Here is a 27144-nt window from a genome sequence, read left to right on the forward strand (position 1 = left end):
TTACAGCCTTACTGACTTCATTTTGGAGACTGAGACAAGCAGCCTTGTAAGGCTGGAAAAGCAGCCCAGCAAGTGGGCCACTCATTTCAGTGAAGGGGGAAGAGAGGTGGAGTCCTTGCCCAGAGGTGCTTGATTTCTGAGTGATATTAGAGAACCTCTCGCAAGAAGCAGAGCACCTGTGGAAAATCAGCTTTTGTTATTTTTATTTTCCACCTTTGTTTTCTGCTTTTTGGATGCCCAGGTTTTGCGGTGGGCGTTGTATTTTCTCAGCTCTTTGCCTAGCTGCAAGTGCTAATCCTCTGGAATATGACTGCTACGGTACTACATCTCCAACAGCTGCTCAGATATTGGTGAAGGTTTTCGAGGCCAGACAGCAGCCCTCTCTCACCAGTTTCTTTGAAATCTTGAAAGCAGGCAGAGATTTCCCCTTCGTGAGTCACTTTGGCCTGTTCTTATGCTGCTGTGTTTCTTCAGGTTATTATCCTCCTTTTTTCTACTTTTCTAAGAGTTTCAGTGGCAACCTGGGGGAACCTTTAGTAAAGGCAGGCATTTTTGACGCCCTTTTCACATGGATGATGCACAAAGAGCTGAACCAGACACCCCCTCCCAGGGGCTGATTCAGTGCAGCACAAAACCCCTCTGCCTGCAGGAATGCTAGGGATGAGCCCTGCATTCCTTAGTGACACCAAGATAAGTGGAGCATGGTGAGAGCAGGAGAAGGCGAGGATGGTACCAGGCTGTAAAGTTTGAGATGAGTGTTTCTCACTGGCCATGGTCCAAGTGATGGTTAAGAATGAAAATATCCTGAAGCAATCTGGAGAATGGCTTTCAAAGCCAACAAAAGAAAAGAAGCATTTTGCAGGTCAGTCCACAGAGCAAGCACAAAGCAAGATGTTTCCTACAGAGAACAGGGAGGGAATGCAAGAACAGGATTATTTAGCCTGAGGTTTCAGAAAACTACAGGGTGTGTGTGTTGTCCACTGCAGTAACGCATGCTGAAGGCAGCGGTGAAATCCCCTTTGGAATTTGTTGTGAGTAAGAACAGACACCAGCTATCTGACATGAGTAGTGTTTTACCCTGAGCTGACTTTGGTTTAATTAAGCACGATGTACAGGATAGGATTGCAGCTGAGCTGAGGTAGAAGTTTTCTAAAGGTTTTTGTTTTCATCTAAACAACATTCCTATCCAGGATTTTGTCTGCATTGTGAAATTTCAGGGCAGATGCCCTTGTTCTGCTTTCACTCTCTCAGTGAAACATCTCACACACATCTGGCATTGTGCAATTAACAGCTTCCTTACTATAGCCCCCTGAGCCTATGGTCTTTAACCCGACGTATAAACCAGGCGGTGCAAATAAGCGAAAGCCAAGTCTAATCAGGTTGTTGCATGAGTAAGGGAGGGTGTGGTTCCCTGTGTGTATTGAGGGGAACATCTGGAGTCTGGCTGGGACATGCTCGTGACACAGGGTGGGATGAAGGATGACTCGATGCTGTGGCAGGCCCCGAGCTGGGCTGGTTGCGGGCGCCAGGCTGAACAGGCTGGTGCAGGCCTCCTCTCAGGAGCTGCTGACCGTATCCAGCTGGGAATTATGGAGGTGCAGCAGTGGCCTGGGTCGTGCCTTCCTGCTCCGACCAGTCCAGGGGCTGCTTGTAGGATGCAGAGCTACAGTCACATGCAGCTGGATAGAAACAGATTCCTTTCCTACGTGTTCCATACCTATCATGGAAAAGCCTTGCAAGGTGAGTGGAGCAAGCAAAGACAGCTGATGAACTAAAGAGACACGGAGAGAGGACAGCAGCAAGGGATTGTTCCTGTAAAGCTACAGTGTGAAAGGGTGGGGCGTACAGCCTGCCTGGATGAGCTGGCAGAGCTCCTCCTTGCAGAGCAGAAGCAGTCTTTACTAGAAAGGCAGTGACACATGGAGCGAGACTGAGGGAGGAGCAGGAAAGAAAACGGAAATGTTTGATAGTTTCTCTGAAATCCAGCCCAGACAGCTTGGGCTGCAAACAGGCGTGTTTACTTAGCAGTAAAATGAGCCACACGCTCTTCTAAGAACGACGTTCAAAGTTCCTTTGTCTCTGCATTCGTATGTTCATATCATGTAGACAACAGGTGGCAACTACAGGCTTCCACTGCAGTCAAGGGACAGGCTGTGCTCTGAGAGCGGCCACCGTGGGGCTGCGCTTCCCAGTGAGCAATTCACAGGAGCCTGTCGGTTCCAAGCGAGGGGCTCCAGCGCAGGCACGGCCACCATCCTGGCAGCTAAGCCTAAGGGGAGGCCGAGGCTGGAAGGCAGCTGGCTGTGGAAGAAGTGCTGGCACTAGGGTTCGCATTCAGCCCTGCCATGGCACCCTTGGCAGGTTTTAAATTACTGCAAACGTGTGGGCTTGGACTATCTGTTACAGGTGGTGCTCACACTCCTGAGGAAAATACAAGTGTCAAGCAAGTGAGAAGTGGGTAAGTTCTCAGCTGAAGGAAAACTGAATGGTCCCTCAGCCCCTCTGTAAAAGGGCTGAGGAAGGTCTGGGAAGCAGGCTGTCGGCTGGCTTTTCTGCAAAATGTAAAGCTATAGTTTGGCTAAACTGGCACAAATTGGGAGTGATTCCACTACAGCCTAGTGACAGGTGCTGGAGAAAAGCAGAGGACATCAGCAATATCCAGTCCCAGTGACGTTTACAAATTATGCAGTGATTTGTGCAACACCTTTTGGTGACATGACACCACCTGTCCATTGTATTTCTTTAGATACGTGAAACCAGTTTTGGTTTCTCCAGCAGTTTCATGAATCCTCTTAGCTTCATTCTCTCCTTGCTTTACTGATTACTTTGCACTGTAGGGTAGAACCAAATTTCTTTCAACTCGGTGGACGTGTGTGGCTCCCTGCAGCATGCAGAGCTGGCTGCTACTGATCTCGTTCCTCAGGTGCAGCATCACCGAGTCATCTCTGCATCACATAAGTGAGATCATTTCTACAGGCATTTCAGCTCCTAACTCAAGAACAAGTTTAGTTTAGTTAGACATCACAGTGAACCAGAGTAATGGGGACAGAAAATAGAAAGGCCTACACTCAGAGGCCTTTTTAACAAGCAAACACTTGAAAATAGTACCTAAAGCATTTTTTTTCAACCTGGTAATTAACAAAGTTCCTCAAAAGATCAGTGTTTTGAATCCAGTTTTTCCAAGATTAATGCTTTACTTTAGGTGTCTTGTAGCTTCTCTGGCTTTAAGGGAACTACTTAAGTGGATGAAGGTAGATATGGCTGCTACATTTTTGAACAACTGTGTACTACTACGTGGGTTGTGATAGCTCAGGACTTTGGAACACCGATGGAATGTTTTCTGTTCCCAGTGCAAGTGTTAGACAAGTAATGTAGCTTTAAAATATGTATTTATTCAGCTTTAGTTCTGTTAAATGCTGGCCTTTTAACAATAGCCAGTTTAACAGTGGGAGTTGCATGGCTGTAACAGAGAAAATTTGCTGTACAGTATCCTCAAGTTACTTCTTCTGGATGCTTGAACAGATTGTTGCAATTAAAAATACTAGATTCAAAAATGCCCAGTGGCTAGACACTGTTTTTTTAAAAACTTCTAGCTGTACAAAAGGAAAACAAAGACGACTTCATTTTCCTAGTGCTGGTGATGGAGTTGCCGTACTGCATCCAGTGACCTCAGCTTCAATATTTAACAAAAACTGTAAACAGTCCAGTCATATTACAAGATGGATAGACATGTACAATATTTATTAGCCAGCAATTAACAATCGGAGAGATTTTTGTTTAATCTCTGGTCTTCTTAGCTGTGAGCAGAAGCAGGCGGAGGGGAGAGAGTTTACTTGGCCTCATTCCTGACCTCCAGTTAATTTATGGAACAGATCTTCATCCAGTGTTTCATTCTGGTCTTTGGAACGGGTTGACAAGAAGATGTAGCCCCCAATATACTCATGGATGATTTTGCAGTCTGCGCTCAGACATGTGAAAGCGATAGATACGTTCTGATCAAACTCGATTGCAACCTAAATAAAATGCATATGGCAAAATCAGGAACAGAGATAAGCTGCAGCCAGGAAAAAAGAACAAATGTGAGAGCACAGCTGGATCAGAAATACCATGACAAAGCAGTACCTGTCCCTCCTAACCAAGATTTCTGGGTCTACCGGATTGACAGGGTTTGGCTGCTTGTTTCTCAATTTTCTGCTATGGCAGGGCCCTCTTGTGGTCAAAATATTTTTGCTTGTTCAGGCAGGCCACAAAAACACGCTTTCAACTAGATTTTTTTCTAATGGCATATAAAGTGAACACTGAGAAGAGCAGGAATGGCACTCCCAACTCTTTATACACTTAACCAGTAATGTTTAACACTGCCATAGTTATGTGCTGACCTTAAATTTGCTTTTGATGTTCAGGTTTTGACTTCCAACGACCGTCAGCTCTAAAATCCACCAACCTGAGCTTAGTTGCTACCTATGGATTCTGCCTTTTTTTGAGAGGGATTTAAAGCAAACCCAGCAGCTTTGCCCAGAATTACAGGCTCTGGCACAGGGAGTACTGCAGGAGAGCAATAGGGATTGTACCTGATCTCTCCTAGCTCCTGCAGATGGATGCAGAAAACTGTAAGCAGGAACAGTTGCCAGGCTGCTTGAGTTTACCTCAGGTCATGCTAGTTCCACCCTAGAAATCTACAATTTACAGAACTGGCTTCAAGCTTTCAAACCCAAATTCTCCAGTGGACTGCTGGGCATCAGCTGGCTGCGCTGGGCAGCCGTCATCGGGGTCAGGACCACCCCAGTATAAATCATACTACAGAGCTTCTTGGGACTGCGTATTGACAGAGAGAAGCTTGCATTGTGGCCCTGCAATCTCATTTTGGGATTTGAAAGACAAACTGGGTTCCTGTATACTCAGTCTGTAATAGACCGAATCACCACAATTTAGAGGGTGATGCATGAGTTAGAAGATTATACACAGAGTTAAAATTAGATTTTTGCTGACAGAGCAGTAAACATAATGGATTGGAATTTACCTTTGAGACACTGTATTTCATTCCATCAAAATCAAGGACAACTTACAAAGAATAAGCTTGGTAGGAACCTTTAAAATTGGAGATCTTTTTAGTTTCTGATTTTTGACTACAGACTCCATTAAGAAAAAATTTAGACTGCTTATTCAATAACATGTCACAACGCGTTCAAACTCTTTTCACTGAGGTTTAAAAAGATTTTCTAAAACATCTTCCAGCGTCTGAAATGCAGTGACTGAAAGCAGAGAGCTGTTCCAGTTTTACCTGGCGTATTTCCCAGTTCACATTCCACTGCTTCATGTTGGAGAACCTCCATGTTGTGATAGGATCTCCTGTGGCTATATCTATTCGTATCAGCCTGTTATAGGACACCCCAAGCACATCATCCTTTTTGCTTCCTTTAAACCTGAAAAAAACCCAAAACCTTTGAGCAGATCTGGTTTGAAATGATTTCTGTCTAGAGAAACATTTCACCTGCCCTCCTCTGAAAGTGCAAAAAATATGGGAAAAGTCACAGCAGCCTGGCATTGAGGAGAGTTGGACCCTTATTAGAATGTTATTTGTTAATAAAGCTAAAATGTAGGCTGGTGAGCTATGGTGTAAGATGGAAAATAATCAGGCTAGATCTGGTAGATCTGGCTGAAATCTTTCCAATTCATTGTTTTCCACTGAAAATTACTGTTCTGCCAAAATGCATGAATTTAATTATATTTTTACTGGAAAATTGTCAACAATAATTTTCCTTGCTTCATTTCACTAACGTTTTAACATGTTCTAGTTATGTTCACCTAAATTATACAAGCATACCAAAATAGATTTAAAAGATACTTTATATTATGTATCATCATTAGCTTATCAAAACAACTGTTAGCAATATATGCATGTTTCTGAGTATAAATCACATTACAAAAATACTGAGATATTTCAACTTTCTTCTGATTAGAGACAAAAAATAAATACAAAAGTATCAGAACTATCTGGGGGACAGAAATTTCTGAGTTGGGAATAGCTAGGAAAAGAATACTCCAGTGAAGAAACCACCTTCCTCTACCTTCATGCTGAAAGCTGCAAGAAATATCATCCGTCTGCTGTTAATATTTTTGATCCTGTTTCTGAACCTTCTCTCCTTAGATGAAACTGGCCCTTAGGGAAAAAATGTAACCTGGACCACAATTTGTGCCTTAACGCCCCCACTGAGATACTGCCCATTAGCTTGCAGAAATTCATCACAAGATGTTTTGCTTACACTCCAAAATGCAGTTTAGATGTTGGGTTTGTTTGTTTAACAGAATTAGTGGTGACAGATGGGGCAAAACACCTTTATCTGTTAGTAAATTAAACGGTGACGGGGAACATTCCCAGGCACCAAACTCATGTTCTGTTCAGTTGCTAGAAGAGTCCCAGACAGTCTTCTGGCTGCAGCTAAGCAGCGCTCTCTCAAATGATTCCCTGGTACAGCTCAGGAACTGGAACATCCAAGGACCAACACGATCTGGTAGGTCACACGAGGCTACTGGGTTTTGGGAAGTCAGAGTGTTTCACAGTACAGATGGGGGCTGTCCTATGCCAGCTGGCTGCCATGCCAGAAAATGGTTCCCAGCTGGTTCAATTTATACTACAGATGATTCCTAACTGGCCCCGGAAGAGGTGTTAAGCACAAATTAAGAATGGTGCCTCCAAGTATGGTTGTGTCAGTACTTTTCAGATTTTTGGTATTTTGTCAAGAGAAAAGACTGCAGGTCAGAACCTTGTCATATTCAAGGTAAGTGGCCAGGGAAACTTGTGAACCCAACAGGACCTTTCTTGTGCTGACTGCTCTTGCATATTAACCTAAAAAAAGGGTAATCTCCCATTTTCTTAATGAAATGCCAAAGAAATTAGCATTTTATCATATTCCAACGAGCAAGAGTCAGAGCAAACAAATATCCTGCAAACCCGAGAACACCAACAAGACATGCATTTTTTACGTCTTGTTCAGTTTATGTCAATAATGGTTTAATCTTAGTGATGTTACTTCAGGCAAAACTTGACAGGTCTGTATGAAGGCAGACATATAGGTGACTCCAGGAACGGAGTTACTGAGTGCTACTGCTATAGAAAAAAACCCCAACAGTATGGAAGTTACTAAAAAGAGGTCTGTGTGTGGGGAAAATAACAGAGAATGTTTCCAGAGCAGGGAGTCAAAAAACTTCCTGCAAATCACTAAGCGTGAACATGTTATGGCAGCTTGACATCGGTGTAACAGTGTGCTTACCTTACAATGTAGTAGGATAAGCCAAACTCAGGGAGGGACTGCCACGCTTGAATAAAACGCAGCTTGGCCTCCACTAGTGGCATGTGGGATACATTTTGGTGGGCTTCCAGAATACGAGCAACCAGCTGGGAATCACAGGATGAGAGAAAGGTTTCAGTTGACTGGAGAACAAAAATACCCTTGGGCTTTCACTAAATCAAACATCATTAGCTCTGATGCCATGTTCAGACACTCGGACATCACTGTTCATGCACTGTACAGCAAAGAGCACTTGGGGACGGATCCTGAACTAAAAGGGCAGAACAGTGCAGCAAGGACTCAGGTCCAGGCTTGTGCTGCACTGGGTCTAGCTCCAGCATACCGCTGTGGAGACTGTGTCCTCAGGCTGAACTCTTTCACAGCAGAAACAGTGGGCAAGGAATTAGGTGGGGAGGAAGGAGAGGCACACAGGCCAAGAGGACAGGAAGACACTGTTGTTTAAGATGCAGGCAGTAACTTCCCGTCCTTAAAACCCCTCCTTTCTTACTCTAAAGAGACTTTCAGGGACAGCGTTATCAGGAGGAGAACATGCTGAGTGACTTAGGAGGCGGTGTGGAGGTAGGAGTACTTAGAAGAAGTGCTGAGACACCTGTCCCTGTGTTCAGTTTAAAGAAAAGGCCTCTTGCAAAGGGACAAACGAGTACTGCACGGTGATTCTACTGTATGGTTTCCAGCCTCACCCCTAAGCAACCATTGGAACCACCCATACCCAACCATCGAGCCATGCTCAGGATACCTGCTTGGGCTTGTATTTTTTGGTGTAACGTAGTGAGACGAAGCATTCTGGTTTCATATCTATGCTTTCTGGATCAGAGACAGCTTGGGGAGACATGGTCCAGTTCTTCATCTTTAGAAATGAAAGGATCTTGTGGACCTCAGGATGGTAAGAGCTGTCGGCCATTGTTTTGCCTTTTGAGGCTAAAACGCAAGCAGCCATCCACCGGGCGTACTGATTCTCCTGCAACAAAGACAACTGTTGGATATTTTTGCACAAACCATTTATGAAGATGGCTACTGCTCATGTGTCTTTCACTGCGCAATAAAACCCCTCTGGAGTCATTCTGCTTAATTTGCGGGGATGCGTAGTTACCATAGTACTGTTGTTCTTCCCTGACTGGGCTTGTTCCACTTACAGGACTGCCTTTGCAGAATAGTTTGATTTAAAATTTTCAAAGAAATCTAGTACTTTGGAATACATTCTCTTGGAAATTTTATTGCACGACCATTTTCCACCTAATGAACATTTTCACACAATTTGGATTGATACACTGCAATATGAATGAAATAAACTGAAACTGAAAATTATTCTAAGATCCTTATCACACTACCCTCACCTGAATGGGGAGAGTTCTAATTAATAAAAAAGAAAAGAACAAACCCCAAACCTCAGGTCTCTGAAAACACAGGAACAAAATACTGTAACTTCTTTTTACTTTTTTGGTAGTTTGGTCTTTTTTTTCTTTCCAGCAGCTTTACTTGGAAACTGATCATAAACACAGAACCATTGTCCTTTTGTCCCCTCGACCATTAAGACTGATCACCATGTAATTCTTAAATTTTACTAAACATGTTGATAATAAACTCTCTGCAGCATCCTTATTTTTCTAATCAAATTCTAGAACAGGGCAATGGGTCTTCTAGACAATCTGCCAATCAGTCTGATATGCAGACTTTTCCTTGTCTTATTACTCACGTTATCGCATCTTAAGTATACTTCATTCATGCCATCAGCAACAGGAATTAGTAATTTGATTCCAAACTTCTTCGCTGCAACATTTACATCTGGTACAACTTCACATCCTAGGTCACAGAGAATCAGAAATAAATTAATTTATTTAGTTACTACATCACTAACTTTAAGTATTGATTAATAATACAGAACAGTACTTAATGGTTGTTTTCCTTTGAGATCAAGGGCCAAGACTTTCGAAGCTTAGGCCTGGTGAAAAGTTTCTGTTCTAGTTCACTGCCTGGTCTGGCTTGCCAGGGTGATGAATGCTCAGAGAGCATGTTAGTCAAAATGGAAAAGAAAGGATGCAAGCGCTCTCAAAATGTCAGCCTGATCTTAGGAAATGCTGAACACCTGAAATGGAGAGGAACTGATGAGATGGGCACTTCTGGAAATGTTCCCCTAAGTGACTTGAAAGCCTGGACTGTATTTTCAGAAGCAACTTAGTACTGACAATGGGATGCAGATGACATCTACAACAGAGCTAGCCAGTTGAGGGATCCCAGAGAACTCTAGGAACCTGGTATTTCATGCTGATGGTGCTATTACAGGACTTCTGGATTCAGCTGGAGTCAAGGATGCCTACAGTTCCCCCTTGTGTCAAGGGACACCAAGGCTGTGGGCTATCTGGTGAGGTTCCAGCCACCCTGGCTAGTTTTACCATGCATTTATCTGACCTACTGAGGATATGCAGATTGGTATGCAGAGCCATTTGTTCACAGGGATCAATCTTCTTTCTATTTCAAAGGTTTCTTCTAGGATGAATCCTGGGCATCACTGGTTCCCTGACGCTGAACAAATGATGTCCCTGCAGGAGCAGATGTAGATGGAGGCTATATATGGTGCTGGTGTTTGCCATGTGCACACCCGGGGTTTCTCTTCCAGAAGTATCTAAAGCTGCTTGTAGCTATGGAAATCCCCATGCATGTTACAAACAAGGCCCAGGGAAGGTCTTGGAGCTGTCCTTGCACAGCAGTATCTAGGTGCAGCCTATGGCATTCCTGTCCACTGCATCATCCGTCATCCTCTACTACCAGTGTGCATTTGGCAAGGACAGAGGTGAGTACTACCATTTAACACAGAGCAAAAATATTTGGAAATAAAAGTGTCACACAGATCACATTCTCTATCTGACTCATCTTTAAGTGAATTCAACAGTACATAGCATTTTACAAGCCAGGCCCAGATGATGTGGGTTTGGGCTGAGCTATTGAATCCTTTTTGTTTAGATCTCTTCTGTAGATGCAGTCTGCATGCTTTATGAGTCTCGATAACTGAAACAGTTCCAAGACGAAATGCTAATGTGCTTGCCTTCCTGAGTGTTGCAGGGATTTTTTGATTTATTCAGTTCATGAATGCAATAGAAAAAGGAAAAAAAGGAAAAGAAAATTCCTACCTTTTAGGTTTAGTTTCTCAATAGGTTCTCCCTGTGCAGATTCCTTGTTTTTAAAATAAGATACTGAAGTGTCTTTAAAGACAAACCAATATGGTTTGATAGCTTTGAGTGACAGCTTCCTGGGCCTAAAAGAAAAAAAGAAATCACATTTATTTATATTGAAATGTACAAATTTCTAAGTCACTCACAGATATTACTGTGGATCTCACATTGCTTTGAGGTCATACACATGGCTTCAGCTGGGTTACTCATACTTGTGTCAATGGTGAGGGGGCAAACGCCTGGAACCAGCATTATACCTACCCAAGCTGTCCTGGTATGGACATGGTTTTATTCTATATTAATTATTCTCCATTATTCACAGATTCTAGCTGAATCCCATCTATGATTTCTCTCAGGTTTTTTTCTTTCTAGTCTCTGTGGTTTTTCTTACTTTTTTCCCCCTTACATTCCTAATCAAAGCCATTCCCTTCTAACAGACCAGTTCTGTTTTTTGCATGAATTCAGTAATGCTACCGTAACCTGCTGGTTTGTTTACATGCACTAGAATTAGCTTGTTTTTCATAGTTCCTGATCTAGAAGATTTGCACCCATAAAACAAACTTGTATTCATTAAATTGTACAGGAGTAGAGATCATCTTTTTGGCTTTATCTGAATAGTATCTAACACAGTGAATTTCTATTCCTTCACTAAGTTTATGGAGCTTCTGTAGCAGGCCAAGACAAGGTAAGTTTAAACCATCTTCCACTAGGGCAGTGTTAATCCAGCTCCTCACACGTATATATAGATGGATATAATACTAATTTTAATTATTTTACTTCATTTCAATACTTCGCTAATGCAAACTGATTTCCTTCATGGAGTAAATTTAAAAATATCTATTTGGAACCGAAGATTAACCAAGAGGTACTAATGGCTAAACATAATCGTTGTGCCAGACCTACCTGTCTTCAGTAAGAGATAAAAACTGTAATTAATTCTAAGAATATGCTAACAAAGCCACAGGGAGGGGGCAGGATAAAACAGGATAAAATCCCAGATTCAGTGTATTTCAGGAGAGAAAACCAGAGGTATTAGCACTATTTCAGTAGAGAAATACTTCCCAATTAGCTACAAAGGTCAAGAATGAAGTCAAAAAGAAGAAAAAAGGGAAAAAATTCCACTATTTAGTACTTTAAATCTAAGATGTTGGTACAAAGAATATACAGCTGGCTGGAAAACAGTGATTTATTATATCCACTCTTCCCTTCTCCAGAGCCTTTCTAGAAATCCCAGTGTAGAAACCTTTCTAAGAAATGGTGATCTTATGTTTAAATTATAGAAGTAACTTGGATTTTCAAAACTGCCAAATATGTTGGCTTTTAGTTTTCCAAGTGACAGTTTACAGTGACATTCTTCAAAAATAAGGGACTATAATTTTTTTAGACTAAAAAAATTAAGTTGCTGAAAGCTTTTTGTTGTTCTGCACAACACAACAATATGTTCTCCACATTGTTCTCCACAATGTTGTCTCCTCCCTGAAAGTAGTATTTACTAGTGTGCTAATGCGGTGCGTACTGTGAATAAATGTGAATAAAAGTTCACTGTATGAACGGTCAGCAGTATGACATGCAGAGATTTGCATTTAGGTTTACAATTAAGCAAACAACTATGGTAACAAAATGTGGGTGTACCTTTAAAGACATGTTTTACACCTTATCTAGTTTCTACAATGTCTTAGGTTTAGTAAACGATTTATCATGTAGATAGGAAATTTTTCATGATGAAAAATAACTGCTGAATGCTTTTAGAAGCAAACGGTTCTACTACTGGGGAAAAATAAACAGTCCATTGTTAGAGGTGAGTAACTGACAGAACTTAAAAGGCTTAAATCCCCTTTCATCTTAAGCCACCTTAGTAAATTGAATGCCAAAATTCCTAATTGGAAATTAATAATTAACAATTCTTAAACATTAACAACAGATAACAAATTTTCAGGTGCAGTATTCAGTTCCCTGACTACAAATAAGATTTTTCAATAGAATGACTCTGATAAATATTCATGCAATAAACTTTCTCTCTCTAGAACATGAAGACTGTTTTGTAATAAAAGGCATTACAGACTTGAGGTCACTGCAGTCATTTAAATAACCCATAAATCAACGTATTACAGTGAGATCACAGAAACGCGTTTTGATATTAGAAAAAAACCAGACCCCATGTTAAGTTAGAAACGGGTATTTTTTTTGTTTCTTTTGTTTAATAAACCAAATAACTTCCCGGAGTTGCTTTTAGAAATTCTTCTCAGGGAGAGCCATTTTTTTTTCCTAGCTTTTCATTGACAAAAACCAGTAAAATGTGATTGAAAACAAAATTGTAGACTCTTGTTTAGAGATTATGACTGATTAGCGCTAGGAAATATAAAGAGCCTGGTCTTTTAATAAGCATAAAGTATAGCTACCCCAGCACCCTAAAAGCTAGAAAGATTTGCTGAGAATCTTGCTCAGAAGCAGTGAGATAAAGATTTGAAGAGGATAATATTAGGTGAGTAAGACCTATCTGGTGTATTTGTTAATTTATAGCTGTAGGACCTACAGTTAGATTAGGATGAAAAACTAGAGATCTCTTGTATGGTTAAGCTTTTTGGTTTTAGTAACTCACCTAACTAGCCTGAGATAATCAGCAAGTTTCGGGATGTCTGTGATGTCCTCCTATCAGGAATAATTAGGAATAATTTTAGTACAATGCTCTTTGTAATTGTCTGTTAAAAAACATAAGGAACCAGGCAGGCTCATCAGAGACAATGACATTTGACACAGTGAAAGCAATTCTGGGATCTGAAAGGACATACCAAAATGTTGCTTGCATTTCCACCTTCCAGTGTCACTTCCAGATTAGAGAGTGCAGCTTCTACTTCATCTACTTCTGATTCACAGGTGAAATCTTGTGCCTCTGATGATAATGATAACTTGCTTATGTGATACTAAAATAAAACATCAAAATATATATATATATAAAATCAATTAGCAACACACAGTCATAGCATATGAAAACGGGCTATTTGGTCTTCTGGGTCTTGCACAATGTGTCAAATTCTGCAGCACAGAACCATGGTTTTTTTCACAAGGAAACAGGCACATCCACTATGATCTCCAGCGCAATTACTGGTTACAGTTTCCTATTTTAACTGACAGTGTTTGTATTTCTTCGCTGTATGATTGTCCCTGTTCTGCGGGGCTGACAGTGCTAATGTTTGCATCCCTAGTACTGTCAGCTGTAAGTGCCATCCACACCAGGTGGAAACTTCGCAGCAAGTTTCTGTGGTGTTCCGCAGTGGCAGGCCATGAATTTTTTGGCAGCTCTGTTTACATTTAAAAGGAAGGAGTTTATTATTAATAAACACTTGTGCCTTATTACCTACAGTAAGGGACTAAGCCACACTAGATGATGTTAAATTTCTATGTACTCCATAGCATCCCTACCTTCACATTGTGCTATAGGTTTTTTTCAGTCTGTTGTGAACGTATGTACTTACACATTAGAGAAGTTTCTAGGAAGAATATGTGAAAGGGTGGCAGCTGGTACGGGAAGCAACACATCATACTAATCCCCTTCAGAACAGACTGGTATCAGAGTTATATCCTGGGTATGGTTTGCTTTAGATAGTGTTAGTAAATGGTTCCATAATTGTATGTGTCAGTTTGAATAATGGTGTGCTGGTACTGAATTTAGCTGTTTAGTTGATGGATGCTGCTTATTGTTTCTCACTCAAAGAGCAGACCCGCAATCCAAGCAGAGCTATTGGCCTGGGCTCTATCCTAGTCTTGTCCTAGCTTGTGTCTGTCTCTTGAGGAAACGGGTTTTGCAACTTGCATCAAGTACGTGCCTGTAATGCAGCGAAGATCAGCATTTCTTCCTCTGTGCAATCAATTTCTTCTAACAGGATGGCCCAACGGGCTTGTTCATATATTTGGTTTATTCGCACTGCATCATACTGTAGCAAAAAAGAACAACACTGGTCATTAATGACCATCAAGATATGGATTCATGATCTGCTGCAGCTGATCTAATATTGGGCTGAAGCCATAACGGTTGTTTCTTTCCACCCCCCACCTCTGCCCTGCCATATGTTCCCATTCTGTTACTAGCTGATGTGATTGTGTGTAGGGTCACAGTGGCTTGCTGATCCAACAGAAAATTAACTAGGAGTCCTTAGCTGAAGCAGAAGGGGAGATTAAGACATCCCCTTTTTGTGGTAGTAGCCCTTGGACTGGCTTAACCGAAATGTGAAACCACACTGTGATAGTGAAAATAATGTGACATGGCCAACACATGACATTCAACAGCTTACTACTGCCAAAAGACAGAAACTCTTATTCCTCACTTCCCCTCTTCTGCCCTTGGCTTTTTCAGTTCTGGCTTTATCTTTGAACTGGCTTGACATTTGTCAGTCAGCTCCTACTGCGAACTGCTTTAACTCACTATCCATTTTTCAGATAGTGATCGTTTCTTACTATCTTCGTTAATAAACTGAAGTGACTCACAGAAATATTCAAGCCCCAGAGCTGCTGAAATGTAGGTGATGGGAGGGTAAACCTTGGAGCGTGACCTCTCCCAAGAGTGGTGAGCTATGACGTTGCCTGAAGCTCGTTTGGGTTATTTCATCCTATGGCTCCATGGCTGCCTCAGGGGCAAAGAAGGGAAATCTTTGGGCTGCTGAAGTTGAGACAGGTACTAGAATTTTAGTGGGGATGGCATTTACCGAAAAACAGGCCACTGGAACTAGAAAGTGCCCTTCTGTTTATCTGAGATGCCTGAAATGAAAGAGTTTTACAGAATTTACAGAAAACAACATCAAGGCCAAATCCGCTAAAATTCACATTTGAACTCTTGTTGATTTACACTGGTCAATGATCGTGCTTTTATTTCACTAAATGTATTACCCAGGCTGTAAAAGCACTGGCTTAACACAACCACTGTGACTGCCTTTTAGTGGAAATGAAGGCAAACGAGAGGCAACTTGAGAAAAACATGTAAGTGACTTTTGAAGACCACGTCCTGTTTTCAAATGGGACTTAAACCCTTTTGCTGAACTTTCCAAAGGTATTTAATCACCCAGCCACATTGAAACAAATTTAAGTGCCTGAGCACTTCTGAGGGCTTCAGCCCAGAAAAACTGAATATTCAGCGAAGGGCAGCAGAACATAAATGTCATTTTTAAGTCCATTTTTCAAAAATAGGGCTTATACCCATACATCATTTAAGATACTGTTGGTTTAGTTTTCCCCTTATTTTTTCTTGTTAAAAGAGAGGCAGAAAGTAAACCAGCCCCTCTGGAAATCTGGATACTGTTTCTGGCGTTCTTCAGATATGATCTTTATACCTAAGATCTTATTTCAGGTGAGGAATGGTGGGTGATTCAGTGTCCAGAGGGGAAAAGTGCAGCTTTAGCTGAGGGGAAGAAGTTGAATATGATCTCTGAAGGGCCTGTAACAAATCTTAGCTAAAATTTGGTATCCTTGTGCTGTATAGCTCTTTGACATGAAAGCAGGCAAACAATGAATAGCAATAAAAACAAAGCTCTTACTTTTGGATTCAAATCAAAGAAAGTGTAATATTTAAAGCGCAAAAGAAGTTGATCATCTTCCAGAATGCCTTGTTCCATAAGTGATCGAGATGAATCTAGCCAGCTGTGGAAGAAAACAACCCACAGATTCATCTGTACAGGAAAAACTATCACACCTGCAGAGCTCCAATGCAATTGTGAAACAAAAAGTGGGAACAAACAGCTCTAATTCCTGCAAGTCTGGGGAAAATTAACGTAACTCGAGAAGGCGGAACGTTCATACAGATTTCCAACTTTCACTGTATAAACACAGTACCTATAGTCTTCCTACTTTTTTCTCCAGTGCTGTTCAAAACATCAGAAGTAGATGCGAGAAGCTGAGCATTAACTAGTTGTGGGGTGACCTATGCCAATAAGATCCTTTCTTCTTGATTTACAGAAACCGGAGGTTTATTTAAGCCAGGGCAAAAGTATGCCTGTAATATTTAGAACTCCCACTTTTCATTTCAGTATTTTCTGGGGTTTGATTCTACCTACTTCTGTTCTCCAGTGAAATCCAATGGAAATAAAAATCCACGTCACTGTTAAACGCTCCACAGATCTAAAAATGACAATCTGTATTTTAATGCTAGAGAGACAATCCTCTCAAACACTTGCACCACCAAAACTCCTCGTGCTCTGTATTCTTCTGTGGTGTACAATAAACAACGTTTGCTTGTGTATAATTCAGTAAGTCACCTATTTGTAATGCTTTACTGAATTTATCCAGGTGTATTTCCACTGTCCATTTAAAGCCTTTAAAGTTTGCTATCCAAACTGTCCTTTAGCTGCTCCCACAGTGCTAAACTGGATTTGCCTTCATCTAGCAACAGAATTTAGTCCAGAACCTGCAACATTACATCAGTCATCACTTTAAAACAAAATTGCCTAACCAAGAACGTTGAATAAGGAAAAAAGATTAAAAAGAAGAAGCATTTCTGAAACAAAACCTAGATCAAAGCATGTTTTCAAGTATCAATATAGCCATATATCATGGATTTGTTTTCAAATTCTGCTTTACACCTAAAAAAGCTGGATTAATGGTACCCTTATTGAGCCAGCCAACAAAGATCTCAAAGAGAGGCATCTTACCCTGCATTGAGTTTGGCTTTGTCAGCTAAAGTCCGAGGCTGGTACATTTCTGCTAGTGTTTCTGGAGAACAGTTGAGATGACTGAAGGCGAGGATGCTGCAGTTCTGCTCAGTCAAGGGACTGTCACTGAACCAAGTAATTGTAGAAGAAGCTGGTGTCCCACTGATGGGATCATAAATGGGTGTCATGGTTTTACTATATAAACCTGGACTTCCTGCAAGTTAAGAGAGTAACGTATTATTCCAGGGAAAACTGCCTTCCGACTTAGGGAGTCTGCCGCTGTCCGTTGTAAACGACTAACCCTTTTCTTTCAAGACAGTCTCCTATCTCTGCTGTCTGCAGCAGGCCTTGTCCTTTCACAGCTGAGGCGACCTCGGGACAGAGGTGCTTTTCTTGTTCTGTGAGACATCTCAGTTGTGTTGAGGAAAGGAAACACATACTTTCAAGCCTTTATTTCTCGTTTTCCTTGCAGGTTTCCGTGCTTGTTGAATATTTTAATATTTAAGAGTGGTCTTGTATTTTCACGGAGCAGCAGCACATCCTGTGTGCAGGGCCGCAGCTGATCACCTGTTTTCTGGTATGGCCTTTCTCATATCAATGGAAAGGAAAACATTTATACAGACAACAGAAAAATACTGATATATTGGAGAATGTAGTACTTCTTGAAGCCACTAATTTCAGGCCAACTGTGTCTCTCTGACTACTGAGCTACATTAAGCCGGTCTCCCTGGTTTTAATGGTATAACAAAAAATTTCTTCCCCTTTTTGACTTCCAGTCAGAAGAATAAACTCATACTGATTTTTCATTACCTGATAATCCAGAACTCACTGGAGAGTTGCACAGGTTTAAAATATCTTCTGTAACTGGTTCTTTGCTGTTCTTGTCTTTTTTCTTTTTCTTTTTCAGCGTGTCTTCTGATTGCTTCAACAAAGAGAGTTCTTCTGACCGTCTAATATCTAAAATGGCAATTTGGGAAGTGAAGCAAGATAAACCATTTGAAACTTAGCAGATTACATCCAAAAAAAGCCCATCATTGGCAATAGCATTTGGGGAAGCTCCATGTTGCAATCTGGATTTTATTTTTAGCAGGTTGAAAGTAGTAGCCGTGGAAAATCCAGTAATTCAATATCAAGGCCAAAGACTTTGGGCTGTAAGAGTGACAGGATTTAAGCCTGCTTTTGTAGCGAGCGTAAGTGTATTTTAGAACACCAGGGAAAACCTCTTTCTCCCTAATGGCTCTGCAGTCACCCTTGAGCATCATAACTTCAATGAATTTTCTGATTTATGAATAAGCATGAACCAAAATGGAACCACTGTATTTGAAATTCATGCCTTTTATTATTCACTATATTTCACATACAAGATTCTGTCTTGGCTATACGCTGTTCCCTAATGTGCTAGTGATTCAGACATGTATTGCCAGTTGCAAACCTGGCACTTTGTTTCTGAAAAACATTTTTATCCTGGGATATGCAAAGACATTTTTAACAGTATTCACTCATGAGGAAAGTTACTGACTCAACCTGGAAGAAAAATGTGGGCAGAAATATTTAATTTGGCCAAATGTCAGTTGAACAATTATGGCATCATTTTATCAGAGCTGTTCAGTATAACAAAGACATATTACACCTTTCACAATCCACTGCTGTAAGATTAAATTGAAAGTTCCACTGTGGTCAATACGAGGCGGTAAATTCCTTCTGAAGATGGATGTGTTATTGGGCTAAGCTTTGAAGATCTAAATTAAAATGAGGATTTTAATCCCCATTTTACCTTAAACCCAAGGGATTCTGAAGACTGTTTGCAGCCTTGACTTATTGCTGTTTATCACAGGCACACAGGTCTGGCATGCTCCAAAACCTCTTCTCTACTCGGAGGTGCTCCATTATTGGAAAGAGCAGAGACCTGGAGACCCAGTGGTGCCAAGCATTGATGGGCTTGTCTGGCGTAGTTAGGCATGCCCCGACCTGAAGGGGTTTCAGCACATAGAAGTTCTGAACGTTCAAAACGTGCTCCTTCTGAAGTAAATACATGTAACCAATAGGAGAAGTTGAGCATCATTAATGGTAGTGAAAATAGGTGATACATCAGTTGACACCAGTAAAACTGCCGATGGTAAAGGCTGGCGTAGATTAATAAACTCAAGGTCTTAACTAATGGCATAGAATAAGTAGGACTGAGTCCCTCTCAAGGAGGACAAGGATCCTCTCAAAACCATCAGCAAGACTTCGACTATCCAGTACTCTGCAGCTCATGGGACACATTTCTAACACTGTTTGCATCAGTTACCACAAAGACTGAGAACCACTGACATGCGCTGGATACTAAAAGGAAAAAAAATATCTGTCTTTTGATCTTGGGTCAACTCAATCAAATTTCACCTTGAGCTAAACATTTTTTTGAGTGAGGACTTCACATTAAAACAAAGTCACCTAATAAAATACTCCAACTTAGCTGCCAAAGGGGATTTAGCTTTACTTACTGAGAATTTTGCAGATATCACTGACAGCTCTGAAAACCATAGAAGAGAAGCTGACTTTCAGTCGCACAGTCTTCATGTTTGGCAAGCGAAGCCGCAGCATTTTGTGCTGAGTAGTAAAGAACAGCTTGGCATCTGCCTGTACCCCACATTTATCAAGTGTCCAGTGGGTTTTCAGAAGCCAACATTTTTTTTGCTCCCACCAAAGAGCATAGTCAGACCAATCTTGTGATATTTCTAGGAAAAGGCAAAATGGTTATTAATAAACAACGGAGCAAATGCACAGAAAACTTGGTGCTCTGCAAAAAGGAGCATTTATTTACATTAAAGCAGCACCTACAGTTCCTGGGACCTAGACCCCATTTGCTGAATACTTGTGGCAGTCACTGGGAACTAACTTTGTTAGTTAACTGAAGAGTTAAACTAAGTGCTGACTGTGGCACTCCCTTAATCTTGCAGATATCCACAGAGAAATATCATCTCCTGATTCTGGTGCTATACATGGTCCAATGCTGCATGGATTGTGCTGGGATACAGACTAATAACAAAGGTACCCGCTTCACAACTTGATAGTGCAAACCGAAATTCCTCCCACAAAACCTTGTGTGCACTCTGATGGGCACAAGTTCTTCCACAGCCTCCTGGGAAGCACCACTGCACAGCTCCTCTCTATAGTGTTAAGAACCAGCAACGAGTCCCTTGAAGTTTTGGTGACACACAGCTAAGGGCTGTTCTCGGCGCTCCTCTGTGGCTGCAGGCAGGCGAATAAGGATGTTCACCCGAGTGCAACATTCTTTAAATAATCAAGGAAAAGAATTATTATTGAGAGTAGCCCTGTGACAATCAGGAAAGCATTAACAAGCTCTCCAACAAATAAGATCACCTTCTCTACCACAAAGGATGCAGAAACTTGTAAGAAACGTAGAAACTTGTAAGGGAGGTAGAACGGGCATGATGCAATATTGTACAGTTAGATCTTCTGTTAGTCTGTGCAGGAGGGCAGGCTAGTATGACTAACCAGGGACTGAAAAGGGTTGCCTACAAAAACTTCTGAGAATAGACAGGCCTGCCAAGAGAGGACTGTCTTATTTCATTAACATGGACTTGCCTGTGTTTTGCTTCAGTAAAAAATGTTTGTGTATTTTGAAACACACAGATGAAGTAAGGCTTTCTGAATCAAGGACAGATAGGAGACTTTGTTCGTGACTTAAGGAGTTTTGGAGGGGGAGAACAGTGGCTTTTCTTTGATTACTCTTGAGCAGTAAGCTATCCTGCCCTGAAAGGTGTCAAGCCTTGACCAGATCAGCATGAGAAGCATGTGCATAAAGAAAGAGATAAAGCATTGCTGCTCTCAGTTCCATGGGGAATTCCAAGATTAGATCCCGGATGCCAATGATGTGTAGTAGTGGGTAAAGTTTCTGTATGAACTTGGTCAAGTTGTTTCAGTCTTCTGCATCATTTCTCATTCCTCCTCATCAACTCTGCTAGGTAGGGGTTACTCCTCAGTGTATCTATAACACAGTAAAGGCCTATCCTATTTTGGAGTTGCTTGGTAAAAATTGTGGCTCGAGAGAGCGGCTGACACAAATCACTTACAGATTTGCTTTAAATATTATTTAATATAGAAAGCTTTTTGCTCTAGTTGACTACTAATTATAAAAATACTGTGAAAAATTAGCCTTCTGATCCAAGTGAGAACTCCGGCTACCATTGGTTTGCTGACTGAATTGTGTATGCAAATATGCAGAGAACTTGGTAGAAACATATTACAGATTTGCTACCTGCTTTAATGCTAGAAAAGAAATTCCCTGATAAAATCGCTGTGTTTAAGTACAGCTTTTCCGTCACAAAGGGTGTTCATGTAAAAATGTCCTTCCGTTGAATGGGAGTCTTTTGGAAGGAATATATTGTGCAACTCCATTTGTTTCCTTCAAAACTCGCATTTGAAAACAAAACCTTTCACTTGGTAGTAACAACTCTGAAATTAAGTTGCCGATTTAAAATTCCTTGATGCTCTTTTGCTGAAGCGTTTTGTTATAGCTCAGTTTTTCTCTTCTTGTTTGTCTGAAGTCAAGCTATGTAAAAAAGACTAAAGTTTCAAGGAGGCTCTTGTGACATTTTTGTTGCCGCAAATCTTTATATTTCTAGAGCAATGCCTAGAAACGCAAAGCTCATGGTCTTCCCACTTGGCGAGTCTTATCTAGCAAACAGGTTCATTTCCATGTGAAGCTGGTGACCGAAGACTTCTAGATTTAAGAATCCCAGGAAAAAGAACAATACTTGAATAATGAGTCACATATGAAAACCCTGTAGCATTGCTACATTAATCAAGTACCGTACTATATTGTCTGTATCTATCATTCTGCTGGCTCAGAGTACACATGGATTATTTTGGGAGGCAGCTCCGTTTGATGGCTTTGAGTTAAAGAAACCTAGATTCTGTTATTGCCTGCAGCATTGACTTGCTGTGACTGTACAGGGGGTATTTTACTTTTCATTTCCTAGCTTTGACTCGCCAATCTCTGCTCTTCACAGCTGTTCCCTACTGGATACATGCAAGGGATAAGGTGGCTCAGACTGTGGCTAGAAGGCCACAGTAGCACAGGAAACAGTAATTTCTGGAGTGCCTTTGTAACAACTAATCCTGTCTCTCTGACTGCTGCAGGTGGATAAATAGGGTATCAGCTACCTTTATTGCCGCTCAAACCAGCCACCTGTGAAGTCTATCTGGAAAGGGAGTTGAATAGTTAGTCTAGTCCAATTATATTTGTCTAACTGGAAGACAAAAACAAAGTAAAGATTTGCTTGCGCTGTGATAGTACAGAGGGTTTAGTCACAGACAGGGCGGGGTTCTGGCCACATAAAAACCCTGAGCCTGCAGCACCTACATGCTCCGTGTACCATTACAAAGAAAGTGAGGCAATGCCATTTCACAATGTGCAGGAGCCTCTTTTTGTAGAGGGAAAGCTGCATGTATTACTTGAATAACACTGTGTAAATTAAACAGGTCTTTACTCACTGATTTGCTCTACTAATTTCAGCATCAGTCCTCCAATATGAAGGTCCCCTGTGACCCGTAGTAAAAATTCCTTTTGTACCTCTTCATGATGATGATCAACTGTCACCAAGAGCTCCCAGGAGTGAGACCCATATTCACTTGAGGAAATCATTTTGGAAAAGTCTATGTAAGCTCTACAAAAAAACAAACAAAAATATTTTCCCTTCAGTCTCTGAAACAAATGCATTTCTCCATAGTCACACAATACCTCCACGCTGCCAAGACTTCACATTGGCCTTGGCTGGAACTTCTGTGTTACCTTGTTACCTCTGCACTAGACTGTGCTCTTGTGATGACTCTTGCAAGACAGGCATGTGGGATTTTTTGGTTTTACTCTGATTCTGATCTCTCCCCTGAACTCAAGTGTCTCCAGTTGGGTAGAGACAGCCTGGTTCTACCTGGGTTTCCCCACTGTACAGTGCTAATCCACCAGTCTGGACACCGCAAAGCCTGTGGCTGTGGGTGGGATCTGTTTTGGCGATCTGTCCAATAAACAAAGGAATTTTGTTGACTTGTACACTTACAGCTGTAATTTTCACTGCAAATGAAAGTCTGCACTTGCAGTTCTGTCAGCTTGGTCCCATGGGACCAAAACCAGAGAGTAGTTTTACCTATTTGGGTAGATGTTTGGGGAGACAAATAACTTTAATGGCTCTCTGCTGGCAATATCCAGGCCCATAACTGCAGTTTCTGCTGTCTGCTTGCACAGAGATGTAGGCATGTATCCTGTCTCAGCAGGGTGAATTGTCTGAGATCCCACCAAGCTCCTGCCAGGACTGGTGAACAGTAACCCTGCCAAGCCAAACTAGAGGAGATGCTCAAAGTAGCAGCTTTGCTTATCATCAGTAGAGTTCTGCAAATTATAGGTATAAGGTGACTGATGCTGCAGGAAGGATCTGTGATATTTAACCAGGGACAGAAGATAGCAGATTAGCACTCAGTACCCTGTCAAACCGAACCCAAAGAAACAAGCCTTTGCAGTTGAAGTAGATGACTTCCACTTACTGCAGACTTTCAGCAATACCTGAGAACTGAAGTCACAGAGGGAGACTCTGTTTAAGATGCCATACACAGACTGCTTCTAACAAAAAATAACTAGGTGTTGTTTACAAAGAGGGCTAGAGGGGATGTTACAATGTTAACAGACTTCTGTAGCTCTTTTTGAAAAGAGGTATTTAGTAAAACCTAACCTAAAAAGTTATGTCAAAGCCAGAAAAATCAGGGACAGTTGTCACAGGTGAGGAGTGACAGAAGGCATGACCTTTTCTAGGACCGACTGCAGAACAAGATCAGACTAGCTTAGGTTACATTAATGTAAAATTAAGGTAAAGGCATGCATCTAGAAACAGGGTGAAAATTCAAGTTCACCTATTTACCAATTTATAATAACAAATCTTTATGCTACTGTTTAGATAATAAAAGAGTTTTTTAGTGCCAAACAATAGTACTGCAGGGCAGAGCCCAGTTCAATGTTCATTCTGAGGTTCCCTTCCAGAGGCACAAGGAGGCCCTTGCGCCTACACAGCCGCCAGCCCGTTACAGCCTTATCTTCCCCAGACTTTCAGGTATCATTCATGTTTCTGAACACCTTACGGTTTAAGAATTTCAACAGGAAGACTTCTAATATTTTGTTAAATTACATATCATGCAGTATTCGGATTATGTAGTACAACGTAAACCAAAATCATCTAAATGTTTCAGTGAAGTTCTTTTAAAGTCTGTCCCCAGAATACTATTGTTGTAGACTTGGTTCTTGGTTCATTGAACTCTCTGGGCCTAGGCCACGCCTGGTATCAACTGTACTAATATAAAATTCAGTGTCAAAGGGATAATAAAAATGTGGCGGCAATGACAATGAAAAGTGGTTCCAAAAGTTAAGGCAATGAAAGCGTATCTGTTAAAATTAGACCGATCCCCCCCACTAAATGAATGACAATATAAACAAAACAATCTGCCCAGCCCAAAGGCATCCTTTTAGGGGAACATCACCTTCCCAAGGAGTTTCACTGGAACCGTGCTGGAGTCTGCCCTGAAATTCTAAAGTCATGACAACTTATAGACAGCTCTAACTCAGAGAACTGGGACTTCATAATCATTTGACTCCAAGATGCTAATTTACACTGAGGAACAAATGCTGTTTTTAATTAGGTTCTTGAATGTGCCAGCCTACACCTTTTCAGCAAACAGTTACTGAACCAACAAGGGTTGATACTTTTCCAAGGAGTTTATTTGGTTTGCCTTGGTAAATAGTCATTCTGCTGGACACTGGGAAACACTGTGGCTCTCCTGCCTGTGGGACAGAGCTGGGATTTTGAGTTTGTGCTGCTGCGTGTGACACGGATTTACTAGCTAAGGCATGGAGCCGGGGCTAGAGGGGCTGTGTCTGTCCTGAAGGCAGTGTCCAAGACACAGCTCCTGGGCCAGGCTCCCAGGCAGATGAGGCTTGCAGCACAAGGTGGAGAGAACAGTTATCACGGCACTGTATTCGTAGCAAAACAAAAAAATCCTGACTTCTAAGTCAAAATGCCACTAGTCCCGCTCCTAAGCACCGATAACAGCTTTAAAAAGAAATCTGTAGTTGGCCTAAGCACGGGAACTAGGTGATTTCATTTCAGGAGCACAGGTATGAAATCTGGCTACACTTGGTCCACCAGAAGCCAGCATTGTTACAGAAAAGCAACAGTTTCACCTGCCCTCTTGCGCCAGTGGAAACATCCTGGAGCCGATCTGGACTTTTTTTTTTTCTTTTTAAATTTGGTTTAGCTTCCCCGTCTAATTCTGCACACGAATGCCTGTGCTGACATGGGTGAAAATGAGCCGCCCAAGGGGTGGGTGAAACCTTTCCTTTCATTCCCGCCGGCTTGGGAAACCATGGCCTGGGCGCAGCGCCTGGCGCCGTCATCCCCGGAGCCGCGCTGCCCGCGTCCTCCTCCAGCCAGCGGCTTTCCGAACACACACGAGTGCCTCTGACTGCCGGAGCAGGCGGCACAAACAGAAGCCTGGCCTGAGAGAGGCAAGCCGAGCAGCTGGGGCAGCCGGTGCTGTGTGTTAGGGGCCACGGCGGCGGGACCCGCGGGCCAGGCCGGGGCTGCCCGGGCCCCACAGCGCGGTCGGGCGGTGCCGGCCCAGCCCGCCGCTACCGAGCGCTGCAGCCGACGCAGGTAGACACGCAAAAAAAGCAGCGATTCCTCTGCGGATCGAGCTCCCCGCAAATTTTAGCCCTTACAGCTCCCAGCTTGAAACTGTGTGTGGGAGTAGAGGAGGCTGTTGCTCGTAGCGGAGCACGAAAAGCCCCGCTGTAAGGTGAAGGGGTAACGCGCAGCGCGGTGTTTCCCGGCCTGGTTCCGCGGCAGGCGCCGGGGCCGGGGCGGCCGCTGGAGGAAGCGCCCGGCCGCGCCGCTGGGCTCCCCGCGGGGGGGGGTCCCGCCGGCGGCCCGCAGCGCCACACGCCGCCGCGGCAGCAAGCGCGCCCGTGCAGTAATAGTAAAAATAAAACCGAAAACAAATGTAATAAAAATGCTGCTGCTAATAATAATAATAAATCCCCGGCAGGCCTCCTGCGGCCCCTCCGCGGGGCCGCCCGCGCCGTGCCCGCTCCCGGCCGGCGGCGAGCTGCCCCTGCCCGCGGCCCCTCACTCACTTGCGGTCTCCGGTGGCAGCGCCGTGCCGCGCCTCCCCGCCGGCTCCGCTCCCTTCGCCTTCACCTGCCGTCTGAGGGCCGGGCGGGGAGGGGAGGAGCGGGCCGGCCCCACCGCCGGCGCCCCCGGGGGGCGGCCCTTCCCGTCCCCCCGCCCCGCTGCGCTGGCGGCCGGCCGGTGGGGAGCTCGGCGCCCGCGGCGGTGCCCGGCCCCGGCCCCGGCGCTGCCTGCCAGCCCGCACAAGTGTGTGCTCCCGGTGGCGGCCGCCGCCGGCCCGGGGCCACCGTGCGGCTGGAGCGGGCGGTGGGAGCAGCGGCGGGAAGGAGCCGCTGGCGGAGGCGGCCGGGGAGCCGGTAGTTGCCCTCCGGGAGCCGTGCCTGAAATGCTGCCCTATCAACCCTTCGGGAAGTGAGAACTGGGGCAACGGTACCAGAAATACCACTTACAAGTTAAACGTTAACTTTAGGGAAAGTTTCAAACAGCTCTGAGTCTGCTTCAACACCGACCAGTGTTTGAGCACACAGCCAAGGAGACAGGCCACTCGGTAGCGACCATGGCTGAAGGATTTCCTCCTCCTGTCCTGGCAGAGTTCCTGCCTGAGGCTGGATGTCGGGTGTGAAACGGAGTGAAGGAGTGGTGGGACACTCACTGGAGCCACGTGCAGACACGCTGTGGCAAGGATGGTTTCTTGAGGGACTCCGTTTGTAGAATCATAGACTCACTTAGGTTAGAAAAGACCTCTAAGATCATCAAGTTCAACCACTGACTGACCCAGCACTGCCAAGTCCGCCACTAAATCATGTCCTTAAGTGCCACATCTACATGTTTTTTGAACACTTCCAAGGACAGTGATTCC

General features: G+C 42.9%; 1 protein-coding gene and 1 long non-coding RNA gene across 3 annotated transcripts in view; one reads left to right on the forward strand and one right to left on the reverse strand.

Annotated features, from left to right (window-relative positions):
• LOC114017660 (uncharacterized) overlaps positions 1-10429 on the forward strand; it is a 29954-nt gene extending 19525 nt beyond the window's left edge. Inside the window, exon 3 of the long non-coding RNA XR_008734964.1 lies at positions 9788-10429. This is a non-coding gene — a long non-coding RNA (uncharacterized LOC114017660). The remainder of the gene's footprint in view (positions 1-9787) is intronic.
• Positions 3713-26481, reverse strand: FERMT1 (FERM domain containing kindlin 1). 2 transcript variants are annotated; one of them, XM_055725820.1, is made up of 15 exons: positions 26291-26481; positions 22612-22784; positions 19596-19829; positions 17923-18069; positions 17113-17326; positions 16003-16105; positions 14302-14409; positions 13267-13398; positions 13077-13126; positions 10436-10560; positions 9004-9110; positions 8047-8268; positions 7272-7396; positions 5282-5423; positions 3713-4013 (listed from the first exon to the last, which is right to left on the reverse strand). In XM_055725820.1, exons 2-15 carry the CDS (start codon positions 22760-22762, stop codon positions 3840-3842), a joined length of 2034 nt encoding a protein of 677 aa, XP_055581795.1. In that variant the 5' UTR covers positions 22763-22784; positions 26291-26481; the 3' UTR covers positions 3713-3839. The 2 variants fall into 2 exon arrangements, with proteins under 2 accessions (XP_055581795.1, XP_055581797.1); XM_055725822.1 differs by having other exon boundaries at positions 22691-22784; positions 26291-26450.
• Between the last annotated feature and the right edge of the window lie 663 nt (positions 26482-27144).

This window comes from Falco cherrug, chromosome 13 (assembly GCF_023634085.1).
Source record: "Falco cherrug isolate bFalChe1 chromosome 13, bFalChe1.pri, whole genome shotgun sequence".
Classification (NCBI taxonomy): domain Eukaryota; kingdom Metazoa; phylum Chordata; class Aves; order Falconiformes; family Falconidae; genus Falco; species Falco cherrug.